Source organism: Portunus trituberculatus, chromosome 8 (genome assembly GCF_017591435.1).
Source record: "Portunus trituberculatus isolate SZX2019 chromosome 8, ASM1759143v1, whole genome shotgun sequence".
Classification (NCBI taxonomy): domain Eukaryota; kingdom Metazoa; phylum Arthropoda; class Malacostraca; order Decapoda; family Portunidae; genus Portunus; species Portunus trituberculatus.
The window spans coordinates 219,628-246,098 of record NC_059262.1 but is presented as its reverse complement, the minus strand read 5'-3'; the positions used below and the strand labels follow the sequence as shown (position 1 = coordinate 246,098).

At 42.2% G+C, this 26,471-nt stretch overlaps 2 protein-coding genes across 12 annotated transcripts in view; one reads left to right on the top strand and one right to left on the bottom strand.

Annotated features, from left to right (window-relative positions):
- LOC123501140 (tetratricopeptide repeat protein 23-like) overlaps positions 1-26,471 on the top strand; it is a 325,403-nt gene that overhangs the window by 277,975 nt on the left and 20,957 nt on the right. For 2 of the 7 annotated variants that reach the window (XR_006673574.1, XM_045249725.1), the window contains exon 13: positions 5,158-5,290. The exons of the other annotated variants lie outside the window; for them this stretch is intronic. The gene's annotated coding sequence lies outside the window, so the exon portion shown is untranslated. Of the gene's footprint in view, positions 1-5,157; positions 5,291-26,471 lie in introns of those variants that run through there. 7 annotated transcript variants of the gene reach the window in all.
- LOC123501142 (magnesium-dependent phosphatase 1-like) overlaps positions 5,457-26,471 on the bottom strand; it is an 89,500-nt gene continuing 68,485 nt past the window's right edge. For all 5 annotated transcript variants that reach the window (XM_045249728.1, XM_045249730.1, XM_045249727.1 and 2 more), the window contains 2 exons: positions 15,764-15,982; positions 5,457-6,556 (listed from right to left, as the gene is read on the bottom strand). In XM_045249728.1, coding sequence (XP_045105663.1) covers positions 6,391-6,556; positions 15,764-15,982 — 385 coding nt within the window. In that variant the 3' untranslated portion in view covers positions 5,457-6,390. The remainder of the gene's footprint in view (positions 6,557-15,763; positions 15,983-26,471) is intronic.

Sequence of the window (26,471 nt, the reverse complement as noted above, 5' to 3'; positions counted from 1 at the left end):
CCCATAAACGTGTGAAGAGTACTCCATACAAGGACGGATAAGGGTGGTATCATCAGCGTAGGAGTGGATAGGGCAAGAAGTTTGGTTAAGAAGGTCATTAATGAATAATAGAAGAGAGTGGGTGATTGGACAGAATCCTGAGAAACACTGTTAATAGATTTAGGAGAAGAGCAGAGGCCGTCTACCACAGCTGCAATAGAACGGTCAAAAAGGAAACTTGACATAAAGTTGAAGAGAGTAGGATAAAAACCATAGAAGGGGCAGTTTTGAAATTAAAGCTTTGTGTTAGACTCTATCAAAAAAGCTTTTGATATGTCTAACACGACAGCAAGAGTTTCACCGAAACCTCAAAAAGAGGATGACCAAGACTCGGTAAGGAAAGCCAGAAGATCACCAGTAGAGAGACCTTGACGGAAGCCATACTGGTGATCAGATAGAAGATCGTGAAATGACAGATGTTGAAGAATCTTGATTAAAAAACTTTAGACAAGCAAGAGATTAAAGTTATAGGACAGTAGTTAGAGGGATTAGAATAGTCACCCTTTTTAGGAACAGGCTGAATGTAGGCAAACTTCCAGCAAGGAAAGGTAGCAGTCAATAGACTTAGTTGAAAGAGTTTGACCAGGCAAGGTACAAGCAAAGAAGCACAGTTTTTGAGAACAATAGGAGGGACCCCATCAGGACCAGAAGCCTTCCGAACGTTTAGGCCAGCGCGGGCATGGAAAACATCATTATGAAGAACTTTAATTGTATGGTATGAAATAGTCAGAGGGAGGAGGAGAGGGAGGGACAAGTCCAGAATGATCCAAGGTGGAGTTTTTAGCAAAGGTTTGAGAGAAGAGTTTAGCTTTAGAGACAACCATGCGTGCTTTGGGATCCAAGCTAAAGCTAAACAACTGGCAAAGGCAAAACAAAATGTCATGCATTTTACTGAAACATACTTCTGTCTGAAGAATTATTCCTTTTAATTAAAGATGTTTCATCTCTTAAAATATTAAGACACTTCTATTAATTAATCAGTCAAATTTCACTTCACAACCATTTAACTGATGTCACTGGTAGTCAACGAGATGCTCGCATCGCAAAGACCCGTCAGTTTGCTGCTAAACCTTGTCCTGGCAACACCTGCCTTCCTCCCTGTTGCCGTTCTCCATCCTTGTTTTGCCTCGTCGCCGGCTTTCTCTATGGAGTTTGCTGGTAAGCCCTCACAGTCCTGCAGGCTGATAGCTTTTATGGCTTTTATGGTTCTTTCCTGCATATATATATGATCCAAGGACATATATATGGACTTGTTGTGTGACCAGGGTTTTTCGTTACCTTAACAGATGTTGGACCGAGAGAAGCCTCTAGAAACGCCACGGCGTTCTTTTTCTGACAGGAAGCGGCGAGAGCGGGATTCGGTGGAGGACCATGCCAAGAGGAACAAGGTTTCCCTACACGACAGTTCTGTGGATGTAGTACAGCAGACTACGGGACAAGCTTGTCCTTCGTCGCCGCATGTCGCCGGCCCCAGTGCTGTAAACACGCCCGAGGCGCTACCCACAGACAACAGTTATCGTCAGCTGACTGCCCTGCTTAGTGGGTTGATTCAGAAACTGGATGACCGTACTACTGAGGAAGAAGATGGGGAAATTGCTGAGTGTGTTCCTGATCCCCTCGAAGGGCTGGATAACGTCTGCTCCGACCAGCCTGACAACCATGACTCTGACGAAAGTGCCGTTTTCCTCAAAGCTCTCAAAGACCTCTCTGAGCACTTCTCTAGTGAGGAGGAGAAGGGCGAGCCTTTGTCCGGGTGGTTAGCCACTATCCTCAACACGGACCTCAGATGCTGCCCTTCACCTGAAGCCACAAAATCAACTTGTGCGAAAATAAAGTTACCCAGCAATGTGCCGAACCTTAAGGTTCCGGTGACCAACTCAGCTGTCACGAAAGCCATGAGCTTGGGTGGTAAGCTTGTGGACACTCGGCTTTCACATACTAATGGGCTGCTGGCCAAGGCCTTGGTTCCTATTGCCATGTGCATAAGTGATATTGGGAATAAAAAAGCTAAACCCCCTTTCTTCCTACCTAGAGGGCTTGAATAATAGCCTCAGACTCCTTATTTCGGCAGTAAACTACATTAACCATCTCAGGAAGGAAGTAGCACGGATTCATGTGCATGACTCGGCTCTTGTGGAACTTTGCAAATGGGAATGCGAAGTAGGAACAGATGAGCTGTTCCCCTTTGATGTAGCCAAGAGGTGCGAGGACATACACAAAACCAAGAAACTTGGGAGGCCCTCTTTTCGCCCTTCTAAGGCAAGTGGCAGGCGTTTTCCCAGCACAGATACTCACCTCGGCGCCCTTACCAAGCTGGCTACTCGCAACAGTCCAACATCAGGTCCCGCTATCAACAGCCGAGGCCTTTTTTAGGCAAGCGGACTTCACAAACCTGGGGAGCACCTCCACTTCAAAGACCACAATAACTCCACTTTCGGTGATTGCCATGCTGCCTGATTTAGTTAACACTCCAGACAACTTTGTTGGGGGAAAAATTTTCTTTGCTAAGGACCAATGGCAATCTCTCTCTAAGGATAAATGGGTCTATGATGTGGTTCGTGGGCGACTCCTTGACCTTGTTGATGTACCCATACAGTGTAGACCTCCAAAACCACTAAACGTTTCAGTGTCTGATCAAAGAGCTTTGGATGCTGCTCTTGCTAAGTTCTTAGACCAAAGATCATAGAAAAATGCTCACCAGAGGACAGAGGCTTCATTTCTAATGTTTTCCCTATTATTAAAAAAGATGGATCAGCTAGAGTTATCCTTAATCTCAAAGAGCTTAATGATCATGTTCCACATATTCATTTTAAATTGGATACTCTGAAACATGTGTTATGCCTAATTGAGCCTAATTTCTTTTTCATAACTATGGATTTCAAGGATGCTTATTTTTCAGTTTATGTTAGACCAGAAGACAGGAAATGGTTACAGTTTCTTTGGTATGGTGATAAGTATCAATTCACTTGTCTCCCTCAGGGGTTATCCTCGGCACCTCGGATTTTCACAAAACTTTTGAAGCCAGTCCTCTCACACCTAAGGACTCTAGGTGTTATGGTTATTTGTTATTTAGATGATTGCATTTTTATGGCTCCATCCAAGCGTGAATTGAGAACTAATGTGCATTATGCCTTACATTTGTTTGACTCCTTAGGGCTCACGATAAATGTACAAAAATCGGTGCTTATTCCTTCTCAGGAGATTGAGTTTCTGGGGGTGATCTTGAATTCCTCCGATATGACTGTTACCCTAACACAGCGTAGGAAAGAGCGAATTAAGACGCAGGGCTCGCTTCTCCTTCAGAAGCGAGTGACTTTGCTTGACCTGTCATCTTTTATCGGCTTGACGGGGGCGTCTGCCCTTGCTGTAGAGTTAGCTCCTCTCAGGTATAAATACTTAGAGATTATACGCAACCTTGGACTTGCTAGGCATCATGGTGACTACAATTCCCATATTTTACTGGACGATCATGCTCTGGAATTGATTCAATGGTGGATAGAGAATATAGATTCTCAGGTAAAATCCTTACGATCTACTCCCTATGCTATAGAACTTTTGCAGATGCTAGTTTGACTGGTTGGGGTGCGACCATGGGAGATGCTAAAACTGGGGTCACTGGGCTCATGATGAGCTTGACCATATAAATTACCTTGAATTAAAGGCAATTTTATTTGGCTTGCAATCACTTGGGAAGACCAGCAGTGGGACTCATGTACGCATCCGCTCGGATAATATCACAGCTGTTGCATGTGTTAATCGAGTCGGTAGTACCAAACAAAGACTAAATGACTTAGTAGAACAGATTTTTTTAATGGGCCTGTTCAAGGGGCATTACTTTGTCAGCACAACACATTCAGGGGTTACACAATGTTGAAGCAGACCGGGAATCTCGAGTAAAGAATCTAGATTCAGAATGGATGTTACGGCCCCATATTTTTGACAGGCTGTGTCAGAGGTTTTTTACACCTGATATCGATCTTTTTGCCACTCGTTTAAATGCCCAGTTATCAAATTATGTTTCCTGGAAACCGGATCCATCTGCAATGCACACGAACGCCTTCACTATGAACTGGTCCAATAAAAAATTATATATCTTTCCACCTTTCAGTATAGTGTCCAAAGTCCTCCAGAAACTGCGGGAAGACGAGGCAATGGCAATAATGATTCTCCCGCTGTGGCCGACCCAAGCATGGTTCCCTACTGCTCTCCAGATGCTTACAGAACCTCCTGCCCTACTTCCTCGCTATTCGCTTTACCTGCCTCAACAGCCGACTCTCGTGCATCCTCGGGGTCAGACTCTGGTCTTAACTGCGATGGTGTTATCAGGACGTCCTTTACAAGTCAGGGCATTTCGGGGGACGTTGCCCGATTTTTACTTAGGTCTTGGAGAGCCAGCACAAAGATACAATATGGGCCTCATATCACAAACTGGTTGTCATTTTGTGTCTGCCGGGAAATTAATCCTTTTCAACCACCTTTAAACATGTTATTAGATTATCTCCTCTCCGAATTTAACAAAGGCAAGGGGCGAAGTTACAGCTCGATGAATACTATCCGCTCAGCTATCTCGGCAGTTGCTAGTATACATGGGAAGCCCGCAGGACAGCACCCGTTGGTTACTAGGTTCATGAAGGCAGTGTTTCAGGAGAGGCCAAATTTTTCTCGTTCCCATACCACCTGGGACCCACAGTTGGTCCTAAACTTCATAGTTAGCCTGGGACAGAATAGCACTTTGCCACTCATTCAGCTATCTAGAAAGCTACGGATGCTGATGCTTCTGACCTCTGGCCAACGTGGCCAAACCTTACACTTGCTAGACATCAGGAACATGAGTCTATCTCCCAGTAGAATTTCCTTTAGTATAGGAGATCCGTTAAAGACTACAAGACCTGGACACCACCTATCCCAGTTGATTTTCAAGGCCTATGCTTATGACAGGAAGCTGTGTGTTGTTAGTACGATTCACCATTATTTAGACAGAACGAAGGATCTTAGGGGCTCTGTCACTAGATTTTTTCTGACAACAAAACCGCCTATAACTTCAGCTTCACGTGATACGATGAAATCTGCCGGCATTGACCTCATTATTTTTTTTTTTTTTTTGCCTCATTCTACCAGGTCAGCCTCCACCAGCAAAGCAGCAGAAAAACTTCCTCTGTCTACAATTCTCTCTACTGCTGGGTGATCCAGGGAATCTACTTTTACCTTCCATTACAAGAGACCCATTGCAAAACAGAGCGACTTTGCATGGGCGGTTCTGCCATAGGCATACAGACGTGTTTTTTGTCACTACAAATGGGCACATGTTAGCAAGTTGTGTTTCAGTTTTTGTGTTAATTATCTATTCCTTGTACCCTTTGGGCATTATGTTCATGCTATGGTGTTTTTCCAGTTACTTGGGTTCATTAAAAATTTTCTTTGTGCTTTTTGGGCAGTTATGTTCTTGCCATGTGTGCTATTATGTTTCCTGTCTATTGTTGTCTTTGTTGGACATTTTCTTATGTATTCCAGCAGCTTTGTCCTTTGTTAGACATTTTTTGTGTTAGTACCATACAGCTTTGTCCTTTGTTGGTTTTTTCCAGGGGGAAAAATTTGGCCATGATTTACTTCTTGGTTGATTATACTTTTGTGCTTTGCATATATGTTTTGTTTTGTTTGCTTGTTTCCCTTGGTTGTGGCTTCGTATGTGCTACTTCTCACTATCCCGTGAGTTCCAGCTTTTACCTGTTGATGCTTTATGTATGTTTTGTGTTTTCCTTGATACTTCTTATTATAATACAGTTGCTGGAAATTGAGTTGTTTTTCCTTTGCTCTGCACCTGTTATGGGTTTCTTCAGTTTGAGAGATCACTCTAAAGTTCTCGTTGACTACCAGTGACGTCAGTTAAATGGTTGTGAAGTGAAATTATAAAATTAAACGAATACTTACCAAGTGTGAAGTTTGATTGTAATTTCACGAACATTTAACTGAGTCACTGAAGTAGTAAATGCCCTCCCTCACAATTGAAATTGGAAGCTTGAATTTTAACTTTTGGCAAAACTAACTTGCTAAAAAAGTTGCAGTGGCCTTTGATCTTTTACAAACTATTTTTTACACAGTTTTCTATGAAATTACGGCCTTTTAATGTTGTGTAATGCAATAAATGTTAAGATAAATAGAGAAAAGTTGTCTAAATCCCAATAACTACCAAACATTAATATAAAAAAAAAAATTCTTTTTTTGTAGTTTCAAGAAAAGAGAAAATAAAAAATTTAACAAGCTTCAGTAGATAACACAGGAATTTATCCCAGGTACAAAAACACCCTACTGAAACTTAACACAAAGCAAGTGAACACTGTTTATATAGAATTATCAATGCTTGCAAAACTCTTCCAATCCCTGCCTAACAAGTTTTTTGGTGATACCATCATCCACAATCACTGTGTGCACACCAATGGTATCCAGGTCACGCTTGTTTCTGTGCTCGTCATCAAAAAACAGCATTTCACTGAATTCTGCTCCTGACTTCGTTTTTATTCTGAAATTCATAAAAAAGAATTGTCATTAATGAGATACATACATATATGAGATACTATTCTCACTAGAATAAGGTAAGCTTGCTAGAATCATTCTCCTATAATTATTATTTTCCTTATGTAAAGTCAACATAATATCATTAGAATTTTTGTGAATTTCAACATGAGTCATCATTTGACATACAGGAGAGCCTGTATAACTCTCACTTATTGCCAAGCAGTAAAGAAAAAAAAAAGTTAAAGTTTCTTATGTAACAGTCAGAGTTAACATATAAGACAAAATATCATTTTATCACAATCAAAATAAAGATTTAAACTGTGTTTGCATTAGCTCTGAGGTAGGATGTAGGAGGCAGGTTGATCACAGAGAACAAAGAAAGTGGATAATGCCAATGCCAGACACCATATATGCCTCAAGACTTATCCCAGCTCAGATATTTTCCACTGTCTAAGGTGCCTGGAGCCATATTAACAAAGATTCTTAAGTATTGAAGTTAGTGTCAGACTAACTCTTAGTCTTGAAGCTGTACTTAACCTCCCAAGCTGTGCTTAGAGTTGATCTTAAGATTTGAGACACATTTGGAGGTTGCTCAATGTTGTGTTATACTTAATACTAATTTAACAAAGATGGCCAACCACCAAGGAGGGAAGTTTGCCTACTCAAGATTTATCAGCCACATAAGGATGTTCTATATTATCTGAGTGATTCTAAACTGTTGGATAAATAGACTACACCTAAAGGAGTATGATTTGTGACAGACATGACGGGAGATGCCTTGGAGAGCCACACAGGAAGGAGTGATGCACTGATGCTAGTGGGATGGAATATCACATTATCGTGAATATAAACTTGTCAGTAAACCCACAGTTATAGACTTAAAGTATTTATTCTGGACGTTTCAAAGGCCACTACCTTCATCTTCAGCAGTACAAAGCAGAATGAAAAATACAAGTGAACTGAACCAAAAGAAGGGGGAGGGACAGAGGATGAGAGTAACGTGGCAGAGTGTGATTGGCCAACCCCACCTGTGAGCTCCACCCTACTCAAACCCTACCAGAACCTGACCTGTTTTTACCACTAATCCCTAGATCTGGTAGGGATTTATCACCAGTGCTCTCATTAATGGATCTACCTTAAACATGCCTTCATTTAGATTATAATTCTTATGACTCTGTATACAAACTGATTCTAAAATCTTACATTTTTTTAAATTGTTACATTTAAAAACATTTGACTGGAATCCCAATCAATTGAGTGGCCATTATCAAAAGCATGGATAAAATTGGCATTATTAGTGTGACAATTCCTTACACTTCTCTTGTGTTCTTTTAACCTCACATCTAAGGATCTGCCTGTTTCTCCTATATAAACTAAGTTGCAGTCTTTACAAGGAATTTTATATACACCTCCTTCAGCTTTAATGCTCAAATTAATGTGAACAAAAATAGATTTGATTGTGGATATGTACTTAAAAGCTATATTTACATCAAGATCTCTGCTGACTGACTTAATACAGGCAACCCCCACTTAACGAAGGTTCACACAACGAAATTTCGATACAATGAAGGTTTCATTTTACTACCATCTGCTCGTTTAACGAACACAAAACTCGCTTTAATGAAGTTTTATCCAGGTAATTTTTTCCAAGTCTGAAAGCCCCGCTGTATCACGCAAGCTGACAGGCTTTTGAATACACCAGCGCCTCTCGTGGACAAAACGCGCACCACTCACTCTCCCTGTTCAAAACAATAGCAGCGTCGCCAGCAGCTCACCTTCCTTTGTTCAACTTACCACCAAAACGGCCTGAAATGTCGCCTAGCATTGCTAAGAAGACCAGGAAGTCTCTTACTCCGGAAGTGAAGCTGGATATTATTCACAGACACGAGAGAGGCGAGAAAACTAATAGCATTGCTTCCCACCATCTTGACCCCATCTACTGTCTCTACTATTTTCAAGTCAGCAGACTCTATTAAGAAGGCTAAAAGAACCACCTGAACTCGTGACTCTGTAATGGATAAAATGGAAAGCCTTGTGGAAATGTGGTACATAAGTTTTGTATGCGGTACAATGATGTGCCCTTTGTTTACATTCCACAGCTTGCCAGCTAGCGTATTTCCCGCTCCACTCTCCCTCCCTTCATAAATTTAAGATCAACATTATAGTTACTTACATACATACATTAGTGTACATTACAATGTAAGAGAATAAACAGTATTCCTAATTCTGCCCAGGTTTCCTTACCACCTTTACACTCATTTGTCTGCTTCTTACACATACATACATTAGTGTACATTATAATGAGTTAGTCTTAAATTAAACTGCCTAAATGTTTAACTTCATAATTTTTACTTTCATTAAACTTTTCACTGTACTATGATGCACTCTTGCTTTGTTTACTCTCAATGGAAGTTCAAGTCAGGGGTTAAACTTGTTATAATTGGTTCGCGTAACGAAGTTTCGCTTAACGAAGGTTTTTTAGGAACGTAACCCCTTCGATAAGCGGGGGTTGCCTGTACTTTCAAGGCTTTTAACATACAGGAGACATAAATACGGTTTGGTATTGTCTGGGTGGGACCTTGGAGCAAAATATGTTTTTCTAGCCTTAAGATAATCTTTCTTTATGAACCAATCAGGATACTTTAATTTTAAAAAGATTGACCAAATATTTGAGTTCTCACTATCCAGGTATTGGGGGCTACAGGTTCGTAACGCTCTAAGGAACATGGTAGAAATAACAGATAATTTGATGTCATCGTTATGGTAGGAGAAACAGCGAATATACACGTCACAATGGGTAGGCTTTCGATACACAGTAAATATAAGATCATTAACTCAAGTAACCAGAATATCAAGAAATGGGAGTGAATTGTTATTCTCCCATTCAATTTTGAAATTAATGGAAGGTACCAAGTTGTTTAGTTTTCTGAAAAAATCATCAAAATTATTGAGTGTATTGGGCCAAAAGGAGAATATGTCGTCAACATACTGGTACCAAAAGCAGATTTTACATCACGAATCACTTGTCTGCCGAAGCAAGCATTCACATGAGACACACCGCGTTGCTGTACCCACCATTCCAGTTGCTTCGTTGTTGTCACGCTTACCAGACGTCCCTTGTTGTTCTGGCGATCAAGCCTGGCAGCCTTCTTCCCGTTATCCATTTCGGAGCGGAAAGGCTGGCCGCAGTCTGTTATCTGTTTAGGAGCTGACTGATTCTACATCCGTAATCCGTTTAGGAGCAGGTGCATGCCCAATTGGTGCATTTTTTGGAGCTTACGGCTCTTGATGTTGCCTGCCGCTGTCATCATGTCTTTGACTTCTGGTTTACTCGATTCTCAACTTTCCGGCGTGGAAGACGGTTCTGGACATGCCAGTTCACATTCGAAGGCTTCCTCATCCCGTAAGCACTCCAGCAAGGGCTCTAGCAGTTCTCATAATGGTTCTTCTCAGCAGGAAAGTTCTAGAAGTTCTAGGCGGCACAAACACAACCGTTCGCATGGTGATGGCGAGACGGGCATGCCGGTCCATGTTGCTACTTCATTCCCTTCCACTTCACGGGCTGACGGCCACCGTGATGCTTCTCCTGCTCCGCCCTGGAACGTGGTTATGGACGCTATTGCTGAATTTCGGAGGGATATGAACAAGTTGAAAGAAGGTAAATGTTCGGGCACTGATGGTGGTGAAGGTGACAACGTCCCCACCAACAATGTAAACACCGGAAGACCTATGTTTCGTTCTGCCTCTCCCTTGACTGCTGAGTTCTCTGGATTTACTGCTAATGATCACTCCTCCTCTAATGAGGATGATGAAGGGGACACAGTGACTGATCAGCGGTCTGTAAGTGTCCTTCAGCAGTGTGCCAAGGTGTACAGTCCTGTGGATGCCGTGGCAGCCGAGATTGATGGACGGGTGGCTGACATGGTTTTGATAATGGACTGAGAGAGGAGGAGTACAAGGAAATTCTCAAGGACGACGCTACCAAGAGATCCAGTAATTGTGAAGTGTTGTCTCCAGTGGAATGTAACGCTCAGGTCTTGGATGCTCTAAAACCTGACGCGAAAAAGACCGACTTCCGTATGAAGGGTGTTGGTAAGGACATTGTTATGGCAGCCACTATTTTGACAAAGTCTCTCACGGTGTTGGACAATTTTGCTCAGAACGGACATCCACAAGTGGCCCGGGAAGTTGGGCTGCTTACAGGACAAAGAATATCCTTATTAGCCTTGGCCAGTGCCAACAAAAATTCCAAAACATCCTGCTCTGTGCTAGAAGCAGCACCACCCCATGTAGCCAAAACCTCGTCTGTCTAAGAGGCAATGTCAGCCATGGAGCCACACACTTTCTCTCTTTGCATCAACAGATGGGAGGAGACAGACTGCTGGGTTGCCCATCGGCTGTAGACCCTCCCTCCAACTCTTCATTAACCGGAGGAGCCAGAGAGGCCCCATCAGGCAGATAAAAAGCCCTGGCCCAGCCATATCAGTCCCTGGACAACTGAAAACTTTCTGAGCAAAGCTTAATCTCCTTCAGGGACCTGCATTGGCCTTCCTCATGGATAGCTTGAGCCATAAGTGACCATGAGAGAGTAAGTGAGGGCTGGCCAGGCAAAAGTGAGCCCTGTGCTCTTACTACCCCCATAAACTGCGACAAGGAAGGAGCCTCAGGAGTAGGCAGATGAAGATAGGCTCTCACTTGGCCTATGAGGTGAAAAAAAAAAAGAAAACACCTTGATTGGGAGGCACATCTTCCTCATCATCCTCACAAGACCCAGCTGTGGAAAAAGGGTAACCAACTGGCATGGGAGCCAAAGGACCTTGGCCCACCCCACTGCCACCAGGCACAGGAGCTGGTTGGCCAGCCTTAACCCCTACATTACCGACTCCGTGATCCTGCGCGTACCAACCCTTTCCCCCCAGCACCGAGTTTTTCGAGTGCTCATAATTTCGCATAGGTAGTCTAATGTTAATTTCTATACCCATATTTAGTCATCTAAGTATTATTTTTCATGTCTTTTGATAGATTTGGTCATGGGATGTATACTTTTTCAAATCGGAAGTTGTTATACATGATTTCCTATGACCTCGTCTGACATGAATAGCTGGAAGCAGTCCAAAGCACTAATGTTATCCCGTGAGATATCAGGATGAACACCTGAAAAATCTTCTACTAGGGCAGGAACAGTGCCAGGACGATGATCAGAAAAGGGATCAGCCATGAGTGTGAAGGTGTGAGGTGAAGGGCTGGGTGGTGTCTCCTCATCGTCACCATCACTCTCATATAGGTCATCACTACTCGCCTCACTGTCATTTTCTGGCAAATATTCATCATCTGAATCACTTGTGAGGCCTTCTGATTGTGTCAGATTATCATCTGATCCTTGCAAGTCATCGTCAAGAGGGGTATAACTCTCAGAATCACTGCTGGAGGAGCATAATGCGACGCGTGTCAAAGTCAAACACACACACTGATGGGTGGGGCGGTTCACATCACCACCCCCCGCCACCACGGGCCAACGTCCTTGAAACACAAGGTGCCAATTAGTCAATTTGTCACTGTCGTAAATTACAACCATACAAGCCGAGAAATATGAAGCCTTGGGTATCATTACTAAGCAATGAAGTAAGCACGTACTTCATCGGTTCGGCAGTCGAAAACTGACATGAAGTACTATGGTACCTCATTGGTAATGAAGGGATTAACAGAAGCCTCCTGAAAAAATGGAAGGCTGCCTGGCACAGACTCACCAGGGTCCACATGGTCCAAACCACTGTGAGGAAGGGGATGGCCACCAGGCATGGGAGCCAAGGGGCACACTCCAACCCCTACACAAGGCACATGAGTCTGGTTGCCCAGCATGAGAGCCTTATGGTTGCCACCAACACTCATATTCTGGGTAGGGAGAAGGCCACTAGACACATTAGCAGCATGGCTGTGGCCCAACTCAACCTCTGAAGCAAGTGGAATAGTCTCACCTATGCCTAATCCAAGTGAGGGGATGATGAGCTGGCAGCCAGGCATGGGAGCTACAGTCCGCGCCAAAAGTTCATGCGGCTCCGACGCAACAAGTGTAAAACAAATGAGAGTGAGCCCTACATATTAACCTTTGTATTGAACTTTTTTTGTGTCATAGAGGCATCCTTTAACTGTCCAGCAATCTTACAGAAGTTTTCCCAATAATATGGCTTCTCCATTTTCTGTATATTAGTGAACGATACTCTATGCAATGTATCGCCCGGTATCGCGTGACGAGGCAATGGTGAAGAGACTGAAGACCACGAATGATTATGATCGTCATACCCAACTTTATGCATATATTGATTGATCGAACATGACTCACTAAGATGGCATTTTTCAAACTTATGACAGACGAAAGATAGATACGTCTGTTCTCATTATAATAACAAAGGTTAATGGACAGCTGAAATAGCCCTTTATCTGTGAATCATGTTTTATGGTAATGTAATTCACTGATAGAGACAGTGTGTCGAGTCTCTCTCATAGCCAGCTGATAATGACATTGTACATCAGGCAGTGTCAGTGCAACGCTCTGCTACTGTAACTGCCTTGGGATATGTTTCACTGGCTCCATGCTGGCAGTTTTTTTCAAACAGTCTGCGAGTAAGGTGACCTTGACGTCTCATTGTTCCCTACACGGAGTACATGGAAAATCCCAGGCACTCTACAAAGGAGCAGCTGGCAAACATTGTGTCCCTCTACAGGTCAGGGCAGTCTGTGAAGGATATTTCTAAAATTGTAGGATTGGCAGAACGAATTCTTCAAAAGTGGGTCAAGCACTACAAGGATGGTGGCGCCGTGGATTTACCGGAGCATGCACACCGCTCTGGGAGGCCATTAAAAGTTACACAACGGACTGCTAATATAATAAGGCGGCAAGTCGAGGGTAACCCACAGATTTCAGCAAGTGAAATAAAGGAAAATAACCCAATCCTGCTGGCTGATGTCTCCAAGAGGACGGTGCAGCGTACCCTCCACGACAGGCTACAATACCACAGCTGTCGCCCTTGCCGCAAGCCTTGTCTCACTCAGCAGCAAGTGCTTTCTGCCGGAAATATTTAGAGTGGGATGCAGCAAAGTGGCGGCGGGTCCTGTGAAGTGATGAATCACTTTTTTCTGTGGCTGGGAACAGAGGTGGGAATGTGTCGCAGTGGCAGCGACCCGCTTGACCCACGCTACACACGCCTGACTGAAAAATTCCCTGACAGTGTTATGGTGTGGGATGCTTTTGGGTACCATGGCCAGGGACAATTAGTTGTGCTGCTGAGGAATGAAAACCTCAATAAAAACACCTACCTGGAGCTTTTGTGTGACCACCTGCCTGAGTGTTTTGAGGCTTGCCAGACTGACATTTTTATGCAGGATGGGGCACCATGTCATACTGCCCGTGATGTATAGCAGTGGCCAAAAGACTGTCAGGTAGACTTTATTGTAGACTGGCCAGGAAATTCTCCAGATTTAAATCCCATCGAAAACCTGTGGGCCATCATTAAAAGGGATCTAAGGCAGCACGATACATGCACCATCCCGCAGCTGATCGAGGCAGTGCAGCAGGCATGGAGGAATATCGACGCAGTACATCTAAAAAACTTAGCTGATTCTGTACCTAAACGTCTCAAGGAGTGCCTGAAGAAGAAAGGAAGACCATTGAAATACTAACCATTTGTAAGTACCTATTATATTACCGTTAATATACTGTTTGATGCCGTTTACGGTTATTGTGTTGGTGCCGCACAAATTTTTGGCGCGGACTGTATATGGCAGATGCTAGCCTCAACATCCTGGAAAAGAGTCTGGCTGCCAGGCATGGGAGCTGTATGGCAGACATCGACCTCAATTTCCTGGATAGTGGGGCGGCCGTCGGGCATGGTAGACCGATGGCTGTCGCCAACCCAACCCCTATGAACAGTGCCAAAGGTAGCAGGAACACCAGGCATTTCTTTACCAGTACTGTGGATAAAACAACAGGAGGGGATAAGGGGCTGGCTGCCAGGCATGGGAGCCATATGGCAGACATCACCATCAATAACCCGGATAGGAGTCTGGCTGCCAGGCGTGGGAGCCGTATGGCAATTACCGACCTCCGTATCCCGGGTAATGGGGCGACCACTGGGCGTGGTAGACCAATGGCAGTCGCCAACCTCACCCCCATAAACAGTGCAAAAAGCACCAAAGGCACCGTGCACTGCCTTACCAGCGTGCCCGGAACCAAGACAAAACAGCCACTTGCTGATGTTGTAGTGCCCACAGTGGAAGCCGGTACCATCTCAATCTCAGGACCGGCGGCACCAGTTGGTCCAGCTTGCCCTGGCCTCTGCATAGCTCCACTTGTACCTGGCTGGGAATAGTCTACCTGTGAAGCCGGAGACTGGAAACCAGGGAAGAGAGAACCCTGGGAAGAGGAGAGAAAGAGGGAAAGCTGGCCCAACGTCTCCTCCATCTTACACATTTGTTTATGCAGCTGCTGTGACGAAGGGGAATATTTACGCTTATTGGAAGAAGTCTCCTTCCTCACAGTACAATCTTTAATACTATCCAAAAGACGTAGAAACTAGTTGTGTGACAAGGCCTTGCAGCAATCACAACGGGAAGCAAGGCTGCAAAACACCTCCCTAAGTGACAGACACTCCCCATGAGGGTCCATCGTAAGTGATGGGAGGGAATGAGAACACTTCACACACTTATGTGGCATAATAACACACTTATAACTCCCTGTAGAAGAAAAACAAAGCAAGGAGCGATAAAAGGCAAACCCAACCACTGCTGAAAAGAAAAAAAACGGCGAGCCAATGAAAGGGATGAACTGAAGACTATGTGTAAGCCCTGTGACAGCAAAGAGGCAAAATGAAGGGAATCTGCCTGATGACTGATATCTGGGAATAGAAAACGGTCTGGGTGTCTTCTCAAAGAAAACGAGAAAGGGCACCTCAAGTATTTCTTTAGTTTCCTTTCTCGAGCTGTTAGACATGATGTAGGTTTGGTGTGGTGGGGGGAATTAGGCAATGATTAATAATTATGGGTAGTAGTATGTGTAATAACAACTGTACTTCCTCATATATATTTTTCTCACTTGTTATTAGAATTATTATCTGCAGTTTTGTCAACTAAGGCCATATTAGAGTACAAAATAACCGCAGATAATAAGGGATGACTACACTTCTTAAACTTACCTGAATCTTTATTCAAAACTTACCGGTTAAAATGACTGATCTTGCATCCAGGATAAATTTCTTTATATGTGAAGTACTTGTCCCAATCTAACAATTCAAGAAGTTGGTTGGCCCCTTTAATTTCTCCAGTGCGGGACACAGCTGCCAGTATATAGCCCTCTTTATGAAGCCATTTCAAAACTTCTGGTACTTCTGCATAATATTTTATCTTCTTGTTGTGCACGTCCAGCACTTGTCCCTTCCTGAGGAGCAATAAAATGGAAAATAATAAACAAAATGTTTAATTAATTGAGTTGCTAAGCTTAAATGTATCAGTTTAATAGTGTATTGTAAAAAACAAAATATTCATAAAAACATGAATAATATTAGTATTCATTAAAATCTTTCTCTGTAAGTAAACATGTCTAGTAATTATCAAACAAAATTTATTTATGAACAGTCCATAAAAAAGTAGAACATTGATTACAGAATGTTTTTCTTCATACAATACAGTTTTCAAATGAAATTTTGAACACAATTGTTTTCATTACTACACCATTATTAAGTTCTTGAACAGTTGCTTGATTTGAAATACAGTGGTATCCTGGATTATGTCCTGAATTCATTTCAAGACCCAAGAGTCAACATGATTTAGGTGCTTGCCACATCTTAATTTCCCAATGAAATCCTGAGAAATTTAATAACCCATTCAAGGACAGAAAAATTAAAATAATAACAATAATAATATCACATACACTGCTACCAAATAGATATAAAATAAGAATACAATGGACCCTCAGACTTGGAACATACGGCCAAATGCTTAAGCAATACCTTCCACCATTGACAAAGGCTACACAGCGATGGTCTCTGCTGATGTCCTATTCTTAAATATTGCCCTCCCTTCATTGTCCCTTCTGTCTCAAACGTAACGGAGACGTTGTGTTGGTAAACCTGCGCATCTTTATAGTGCAGAAAATCATAAAATTATCAATTCAGCATAGTTTGTTGCATGATAATATATTCCAGGAATATTATTCCCTATTCATACATTTATTACTAATGCATTTAACAAAATAAACCATGAATATAATTTGGTGGTAGTTGGTAGCGTTGTTTGTTCACTATTATCTAAGCTGCAATCCACACAGTCCTGACCTGACCAGTCCAGACAGCGCTGCCTCACCATTCCACCACAGGCAACAAGGAAAATTTTACAAAGATAACCAGCCAGTCCTATTACTGCTGCATAGCGTGATTTATTAATACACTTAGTGAGCTAGGAAAACCACTTCTAAATTAAAGCACAGATGGGTGTTCATGGCCTTAAGGTTGCATCAAAAATTTTACTCTTGTGTGGAACATAATGTGATCTACTGTATCGGTTCGCTTATAAATAAATCACTTATATAATTATCATTCATGTTCTGCCTGAGTAAATTATGCAAACTGCTTTAAGAACAACAAATATTTATGCAAAATTTTATGCACTACTTTCATTTTCCTACTCCATCAAGTCATTTTCTTTGATCGCTTTGTTCAGCTTTTTTCTTTTCAAAGGAGTAACTATTGTAAAAACAATTTTTAGAATAACATTTTTCCCTTAGCACTTTTCAACTCAGTATAAATATTTCTTACTTCCAAGTTCTCTGACAACCCAGTCATTTAGAGAGAGAAAAAAAAAAAAAAAATAGAAAATTGTTTGGAACTAAATATATTTATTTCATTATTCAAGAAAAACTAGACAAAATTTTCTTAACATCAAAACAAAGATCACTCAATTTTAAAAACTTCTGAATGAAAAAAAAAAAAAAAAAAAAAATAAATAAATAAAAAAATAGGACAGGAATTTAAAGTCTGAAGGCCCCAGGCTGTCATATAAGCATGTGCCAGCCAGGCAATCTTGGTCTCAATACTTTCTCCTTCCTCTTCACCAATACCTCATGTTTACCATTATGCTTCTGAAGGTGAGGTAGTAATACTGTTGGTCTGAATCCAAACATGTCACCTATGTAGCTAACCTATGTAGTCAACATCCTTGTAAGATTACAGCTTTCCCACAAGGTAGATTTGCTTGTTAGTGTTTTTTTGTACTTGTACCAAATGCTTTATTATTGAATGGAGAATGACATGGCAATCCGATAGATTGTTTCGGTAAAGTTCACAGACTGCAGGTAGGTGTATATTGCTGATGAGCATTGCAACCACCCTCTTCCCAGTGAGGTCCAGACAACTAATAGCAGACAACAAACATTCTGGCACTCAAAGCCACTGAGTTAGGTTGCTAAATGCTACCAGAAAATAATGATTCAGTCCCACTATCAAAAAACACATAGATTCTAGTTCAGTGACTGATAAAGAAGCAATGCTTGTGTAACCAGATTGACAACAGCCCCATTATTTTTACTTATTTTGCTTATAAAAACTGATTTAGAAAAAGGTTTCACCACAAAACTTTGAGAGAGTGTTGCCAACACGATATTCATATTTTAGAGAGAAAAAAAATTGCTAATTCTCAGGAAGAAACATATTATATTTACACAACATAATATGAAACTGGCAGGCCTGGGAGAGAATCACCACTTCCTTCAACTGAAGGGAAGAGGATTGTCCACCAGCTATCTACAAAAATGGGTACTTACCAGGAGATAAAGACATATGAATATGAGTACAATTGATCATAACCTAAGTGCTAGAATTCTGATAAAAAAAAACTAGGGAGATGGAGATGTGATTGAAGCTGGCAGCGGCGATATTGGTCTTGTTGTTCTTGAATTTGGTTTCAATTACAATTTGTGTAAAGTAGGCTATTTAAATAATAACCTATATAATTCTATGTTTCTAAAATTAAATAGTTCACAAAAAAACAATAATAGGTTTTTAGGCAAAATTCATGCAAAGCTAATGATTAAGACATAGGTCTTGATTCACCTTCACGGCATGGTTAAATCCTTCCTGATCATTGCCTTCTTGAGCTGAGGGAAGGCAGCTTTCGCTCTTACAAACACTGATTTCTTTTGGACGGTATCCTTCAACTGACGAAGACAAAAAGGTAATGTTTAAGAATTTAGCTGATAATTCATTTCAGAAGGCTGTTGCATGTTTGAAATGTTCCAAATCCATTTTTTCCCATAGAAAACCATGTAAATATTCTAATCTGTTCCATTATCCCTAACTTTTACCTAAATAAATAAACATTGAGATTTATAATATTAATATTATCTAACTTTTGGTGACGAACTTCACGGCACACATAGATAATGGTATCAGAGGGCAAGGGAGGCTGAAACCTATTATTTGGAAGGGGAATCCATTCCATAAAAACTTTTGGTAGGTTGATGAATATTTCAAAAATTTCACTTCTGAATTTTTTCACTCATCCAGTGCTTGCGACCATAAATTATCATTATGTGAATTATTTTCTAAACTAAATCCCCTTCCCCACGGAAGCCATTTTAAAATGCCTCATGTTGTTGTGTCATAGCATGACTCACAAGCTAAAAAAAAATTATGCATCACTCATTGCTTGCATCTTACAGGCATAAACTAATGAGAATTAGAATCAGAAACTTCAAGAAGGAACTGAGCGGCCAAGACAACGAGAAACACACACAGTTTTGGCTGAGTCGTAACCTTGAAGTCCACCACATCTGTCCCTCCATTATCTCCCCTCCCCTACCCTCACGTCACACCACCTGCCAGCCCACAGACTTCTTCACCCTCTGTCTCTATCAACACACTGCTATGATCTTAATATATACTTTTTTTCTGACTATCTTTACAATCAATCAATCATTGGGGGCATATGCTGGGGGCACGCGTCACCTTGCCTACCCTATGGCACCACTTCAGGCGGTCAGCCTCGCGTGTCTCCAAGCAGGCTCCCTTCCCGTGCCAAGTAGCTCCCAGCAAGAGGCATCAACTTGGCACAGCCATGAGTTCTGTGGACGTCCCCTTGTCCTCCTCTATGCTGGGTTATCCTTTTCAGAGGCAACCCGATATCTGGGTAGCGTGCCACATGCTCATATAGTCGCAGTTGGCATTGACGGACTGTGGTGGTAATCGACCTTGAATCAGTCTCACGGGGCAATCGCTGGAGTCCCAGGCGCTTTACCTTCTTGTGCACTGCCTCAAGAGCCATTACCAGGACTTCAAGTGCCTCAGCAAAGATTACTGCATCATCAGCAAAAACAAGATCTGTAATCTCAGTATTGCTGACATGCTCTACAATGACTTTGGTCTACAACTCTGCCTAGTACCCAGTCCATGCAAATGTTGAAAAATGATGGAGCAAGCACGCATCCCTGCCTCACTCCCGTATTCACAGGAAAGAACCTGGACACACCCCCTCCACACTTCACAGCACTCACAATCCCAGACTAGAGGCCAGTTAATAGACCAATAATCCTTGCAGGAACCCCACAGAGATGCAGAAGATCCCAGAGTGTCTCTTGATGCACTGAATCAAACGCCTTCTTGAGATCGATGTAGGCTGCAAGCATCCTTTGTCGAAACGCACATCGGTGCTCCATCAGTACGTGAAGCGCTAGGATCCAGTCAGTTGTTGACTTACCGGGTGTGAACCAAAACTGTTCAGGTTTGTGGTGTTTCAGCAGGTGACTGCAGATACGCATCAACAGCAAATGGACAAGCAACTTGTCCTGACCTGCAACAACTGCGGTAGTTGTTGCAGTCCTGACGGTCCCCTTTCCCCTTCCAGATAGGGATGACCAATCCCTTTTTCCAGCAAAGGGGAATGGTACCTGAATGCCATACAGCAGTATCATGGTCTTACTTCACACTTTGAGCAGCTCTGTACTGATGTTACAAGTGCCAGCTGGCTTTCCACACCTCAACTTTGCCACAGTCGCTTTGGCCTCATCAATCGAGGGTGCAGTTTCGTCAATGGGTGGATCAGCATCCAGCATCCGTAATCCTGTAGTTTGGAGCTGTAGTCTTGGAGGATCCACCGTGAACAGCTGCTCAAAGTACTCAGCCCAACAAGCCATCTGCCCACCTGCATCCAATATGAGGCAACCATCTGCTGTTTGGAGAGCTCGCCTGAGATGTAGATTTGCAGCAGTTTCTTCAGGGGTTGGTAAGCAGGTTGAAGGTCATTAGCATTTAAATGACGCTCTACATCCTCAGCGAGACCCCTAATATACCTTTCCTTGTCTTTCCTCAGGAAAGCTCTAGTCCTACGTGACAGAGCCCTGTACTGGTCACGGTTCCCAGCAAGTCTGGCAGCATGACTCTCCTCAATACTGTCCAGTGTCTCTTCCGAGGCGAAGCCACTCCGTAACCTTGGGCACTCCCCAACACATTTCTTGGCAGCCTCATTAGTCTCACGTTTGAAGGTATCCCATAGCTCTACCGGGTCCCTCATTGGTATCGAGCACCCCAAACCGATTGGAGACTGTCATTGCATACTCCTGGGCACATGTCAAGTCCTTCAGTTTCAAGATTAAACACAATGTGGTCACATCTTGAAGGCTTTCTAATCTTGACATGTAGCTTGAGTGTAACAATGATAAGCTTGTGATCAGTTGCAAAAAACTCAGCCCTCCAAAAAACCCTGCAGTTCTGAAGGATCCTCCAGTGAGTACTTACAAGGATATGGTCGATCTCCTTTATTACCCCTCCAGCATTGCTATATCAAGTCCAGCAGTGCAGCGCTGGTCTCTGATACCAAGAACCTGCAATTCTCAACCTTCTGGATCTTGCAAGATTCAGAAGGAAAGAGCTGTTGTCATTCCTGGTACCAGAGCCATGGGGACCAACACATAACTCGTAGCCGGCTCTCTCAGTGCCAATGACAGCATTAAAATCACCCAAGACAATAAGTGCGTAACGACAGAGGCACTGGTCCAGTACAGAGTTGAGTTTGGCGTAAAACATCTCATTCTCTTCAGTTTAACACACTGGTACGAGCATATACTGCAACAACAGACATGAAGCCTAGACTGTGCTTCAGCCGTAGTCGCATTATACACTCATCAACCGGAGTAACCTTTAAAATGGACGGCTGCAGGCTGCTGGAGACGCATATAACTACCCCCTTGACATGGTGACCATTGCTCATGCCGGACCAATAGTAAGTAAAACCTTTGCTACTGGTCTCGCCACTGCCAGGCTTCCTTGTGTCAGAGTCCCACCATATCCACCCTCAGCCTACTGAGCTCATCTGATAGATGAGGCAGTCGTTGATCCTCTGAGAGGCTCAGGACATTCCAGGAGTCTACATATAGAACCCTCCAAAGGTTTACCCCAGGAATGGTCTGATGGGCAAGTGCCACATCTGCAACCCCACCAGCATCCCCAAAGTTGAAAAATAGGGCTAGGGGATTCTCCCATCCCTCTCAAGACACAGGGATCTTGCAAGCTTTCCCCTGCATCTGTCATACGGGTAGACAAGTCCCCTCTGGTGCCTTGGCACCTGAGGGGTTTGCACGGTCAGACCCTCCAGCAGAGCCTCGACCCCGACCTCTACCTCTAACTCTGGTAGCCGCTGTGGACTTTTATACAGGAAAGGATTGCAAGCCCCACCCCAACCAGCAATGTCAGCCTTGGGCAGGGACACTGGTATCCTTGAGGGTAAAAACCCTGGCTGCCCAAGAAAGGACAGAAAGGGAGTCAAAGACAGCAAAATAGAAAGGGACTGAGCTATGGGAGATAGAGGGCACTCACTCCTCACTTGGATAGAATCCACCCACTACATACTTAATTATTATTATTATTATTATACAACATAAACTTACTCACAACAAGCCTCACTACACTACTATAAAAAGATTCTGTTGAGACAGGTATGAAACTGAACCAGATGATTGATAATTACTTCACAGTGTTCCTATCTCACCTCAGTACACTAATCACGACTCAAGAGATTGTCCAGTTCAGTCATAAAAGAGTAGGTTGTCATAACACTGCCAATGGTGCCATGTTACTTTGTTACTTAAGGGATCAGTGTACTTATACTCAACCATTCCACCTGGTTGTGACTCTGGTCAAATGAAAAACTGGTCAACTGTCCTGACCCCAGCTAGGAAAGAACAAGGCCAAAAACATGGAATCAAAACAAAGTGGCAACAGATGTTTACCTCCTGCCATAGGCACTGGCCTTACCCAGATTCGGTTGGATTCAACCGCCTTCAGATTGTTCCACGTCCAAAATTTATTCCAGCACCGTGAGAAATATTATTGAAATTTTTGTTCCAAGTCCAAAATGTTCCATAACCGAGATGTTCTAAGTCTGACAGTCCACTGTAATTTTTATCATAAAGGTCAGTGACTGAGGAAAAATATTTCGACATTGAGAGCAGCAGTGATAGGGAGAAAACGAGATTGTAGTGAGTTATGGTGGTTATGAACCATTAATCTTGAGCACAGAGCGAGTGAGCGTGCACTCAAGTTATTGTAAAAAGAAAAAGTATAACCAATCATAAAACATTTGGGAAAGAGGTAATGAAGAACAACCGTTAACCCTTATCAAACGGGGATCCCCTTTTGAGGTATGGACTTAATATGAGCTTGTGAAGGTGAGCATCAATTGAGGCAAGGTTTTCTGCACTCCTAATTTCAAACACTACATTTACTCTTGCAATCGAAGTCTCCTACTAATAATATTTTTCCATTTCTTATCATATTATCCATGCACTTAATCACCTCTCCTTGCATTTCCTTATGTTCTTCTGTTCTCCATATATTGGTCTTTGGTGGCACATACATGACAATAGTTCTCTTTTTTTCATTTTTTCGGTCTTGATTGTTACTCCCATTACCTCCCCCATGCTCCATAGTGCACTTCCTCCATACATATATCATCACAAACCATTATTAGCACTCATCCTCCCCCTTTTCCCTTTCTGTCTCTTCTCTAACTTTTATATCCCTCTTCCTTGAAGCTAACATGGACCTCCTCCTTTAGCTTTGTTTCTACTATCCACATTACATCCAGTCGTTTCTCCTTCAAATAGTCTCTAACCTCCAACACACTGAACAACAACCCATCTATATTTGTATATATCACTCTTAATTTCTTGCCTCTTCCATGACCTCCTTCTTCTTCTGAAGGTACCACTTCTTTAGTCTCATATCTAGAACCCTCCAGTAGAAATTCTTTTCTTGATCTCCGTTCCTTTCTCGTTTTTTGTCCTTAGCTTCATTTCTTAGCACTTTCTCCTTTTCCCTCTCTTCCAGGTTCATATCTCTTTTTAGCCATATATCCTTAACCCGTCCGCTGCGGCACTATTTTTCAAAACATGTACCGCCAGTGCGGCAGGTTTGAGCAATTTTTAATTGCAGAAATGGAATCCTTGTGGTCCAAAGCAAAGAAAAATGGGTTCTAAGTACTTGTTGTATATGTAAAGTTTTGCGCTATAAGCCAAAACGTGTCTGAGCCAGGCATTTTCTACGCCCTCTGTGGTGAGCAGTAAATACCAGCTGATGGGTGGGGAGTCACGAGATAAGCCTCGTCCAAGGTCATGGACATAAACAAAGCACGGGCAGTCTTCAGGGGGTGACTCTGTCAAAATTTGAAAGCTTGGTAACGCATTGGGAATATTCTACGAATATTTTTATTTGGCAACGCATAACGTGCGTCGTCCGCAGTCTTCAGAATTTTTTTACCGACGACACCGTGTCATCATCCGCAGCAGATGGGTTAAATTCAGTATCATCAGTCAGTTTCTCTTTTCTTGTCATAATTTTCTCCACCACCACCTACAATCTCATTCTCACTTTCATTGGTCTCTTAACCCCTTCATTAAATCTTCCCAACCTAATCACTTCTCCACTTCCTGGTCCAACTCCTGTGTGCTGTCCTGGATCTGTTTGATAATAGTTTTGGCCAATTCTCTCTCTTCTCGTTCTCTCATGAACTTGTTTGGATTTTTTTTCTTTCATCCCAAAAATTAAGATACATTTTCTTTTAGCCATTTCATCCCTCAATAGATCTTCTTTCTCCTTAATTACTTGTAGAACAGTGTCCTTTATCTTTTCCTGAATTTGTTTCCTTACTACCTCTGAAAATTTAACTTTTTTCTTCTTCCTGTTCCTGTTTCTATACATTTCATAATTCCTCCAATTTGCTTTCACCCCTTCCATTTTCCACTTTATCCTCCTCATCCTGTATTTTTTCTGCAAGCTCAAGGGGAGCGTCCGGTTTAGAACAGTGTTGTCATATCTCTGGTAAATATGCATGAAACAATCTGATTTTTATGTTGTGAAGTATTGGGAACATGTACATCAATATTAGACATTCATCCCCATTCTAGTCCCCAAGCCCTCCATGCAATTACAATTTCAACTAAAACTTATGAGTGTTATTCTGGCATTATTTGCTCCATAACATTCCATTTCCTATGGCAAAGACACGTTATAATAAGAAAGGTTTCCACGTCATTAGATTTTTTATTTCGTCTTTTGTTTTTGTTTTATGAATTTTTTTCAAAATGTTTTTTTTTTTAGCTTTTTTGACCAAAAAATATTAATACAAAATTCCAGATCACATATATAAAAAAAATAGCAATGTAAATTGATAGAAGTATTCTTCTCCCTTTTAGTTTTTGTTTCATTGAAATTAACCTAAAATTGGCCTTAAAATAGATTTTAGTAGGGGAATAACAAACATGAGATACAGGCCGATAAAGTTTATCGATTGATCTTGATCCCGTTATAACACACTAGGAAGTTTATTCAGGTTTACTATATGTTCTTTACTATATGGTCTTTTTATTATCTACAATCTCAAAATACAATTAAATGTATATGAGGCTCCTGGTCCCCTCCTGTCAATGATATGTTGGTCCTGAAGAGGCTTTTCTTCCGACGTTCAAGCTCTCACTTTTTCTGATTGTGATGTGTTCTTGAAGTTGCATGTTGTGCAGTGCATAGTTATGGTGTTCTTGTATACATCAGGCTCCAAACTGTAGTGAAAGGCAGGATCTGGGCATGAATAACTAAAGGAAAGAAGATTTTTCAACCTCCTTTTCGTCAGCATGACAAGCTCGTCGTCATTTTCCACATCTTTTTTTCCTTTCTCAATATTTTGTAGAAGAGCTTCTCTAATTGTGAGTAATGAGCCCTTTTCTTATTCAGTTCCTTATCTTTGTTCTGTGTGAGATGTGGTGGACTGTGGTGTGGCAGTGGTGAGGGTGGTGGTGGTGGGTGACACGAGGATGTGTACTGGAGCATTTGAGGTGTCAGGTTCAACACGCTCTTTTTATTCTTTGAGCTTCCATACTCATATTCCAAGCGTCCTTCCTCTGCTTATTCCTCTTAGACACCTGTCCCATGGTTGGCAGTAGGTGAAAAGCAGGATGCAGTAACTAAATTATGTTCTGTTTAGCAGAGTGAAGGACAGGTAGAGAGAGATGCAGCAACAACCTCTTTCTCTGATAACTTTCCCCCTACTGAGTCTTGCTGGTGCCTTGATTGACGACACTCATACTTTCAGTGTTGCTGTATCATGTCCACCAAAAAAGTTAAGATTTTTGCCTTTTTTCGTAGTTTTGAGAAAAAAACTGATTCTGCTAATGTAAACAAATGCAAGTGGTTGAGTACGGGACCTTTAAATGGCATTTAAACGGAAACCAATGCGCGTTTTGCCATAAAACTTTGTGAAATAATAGCTAACTTGTATACCTACCACATATATATTTTTTTAAACAAAAAACATTATTTTTCATATTTTTTCGGTCTCTGAATTGGACACCCCCCTTAAGGATTCTTCATAGTTGCAACAAGTAACCA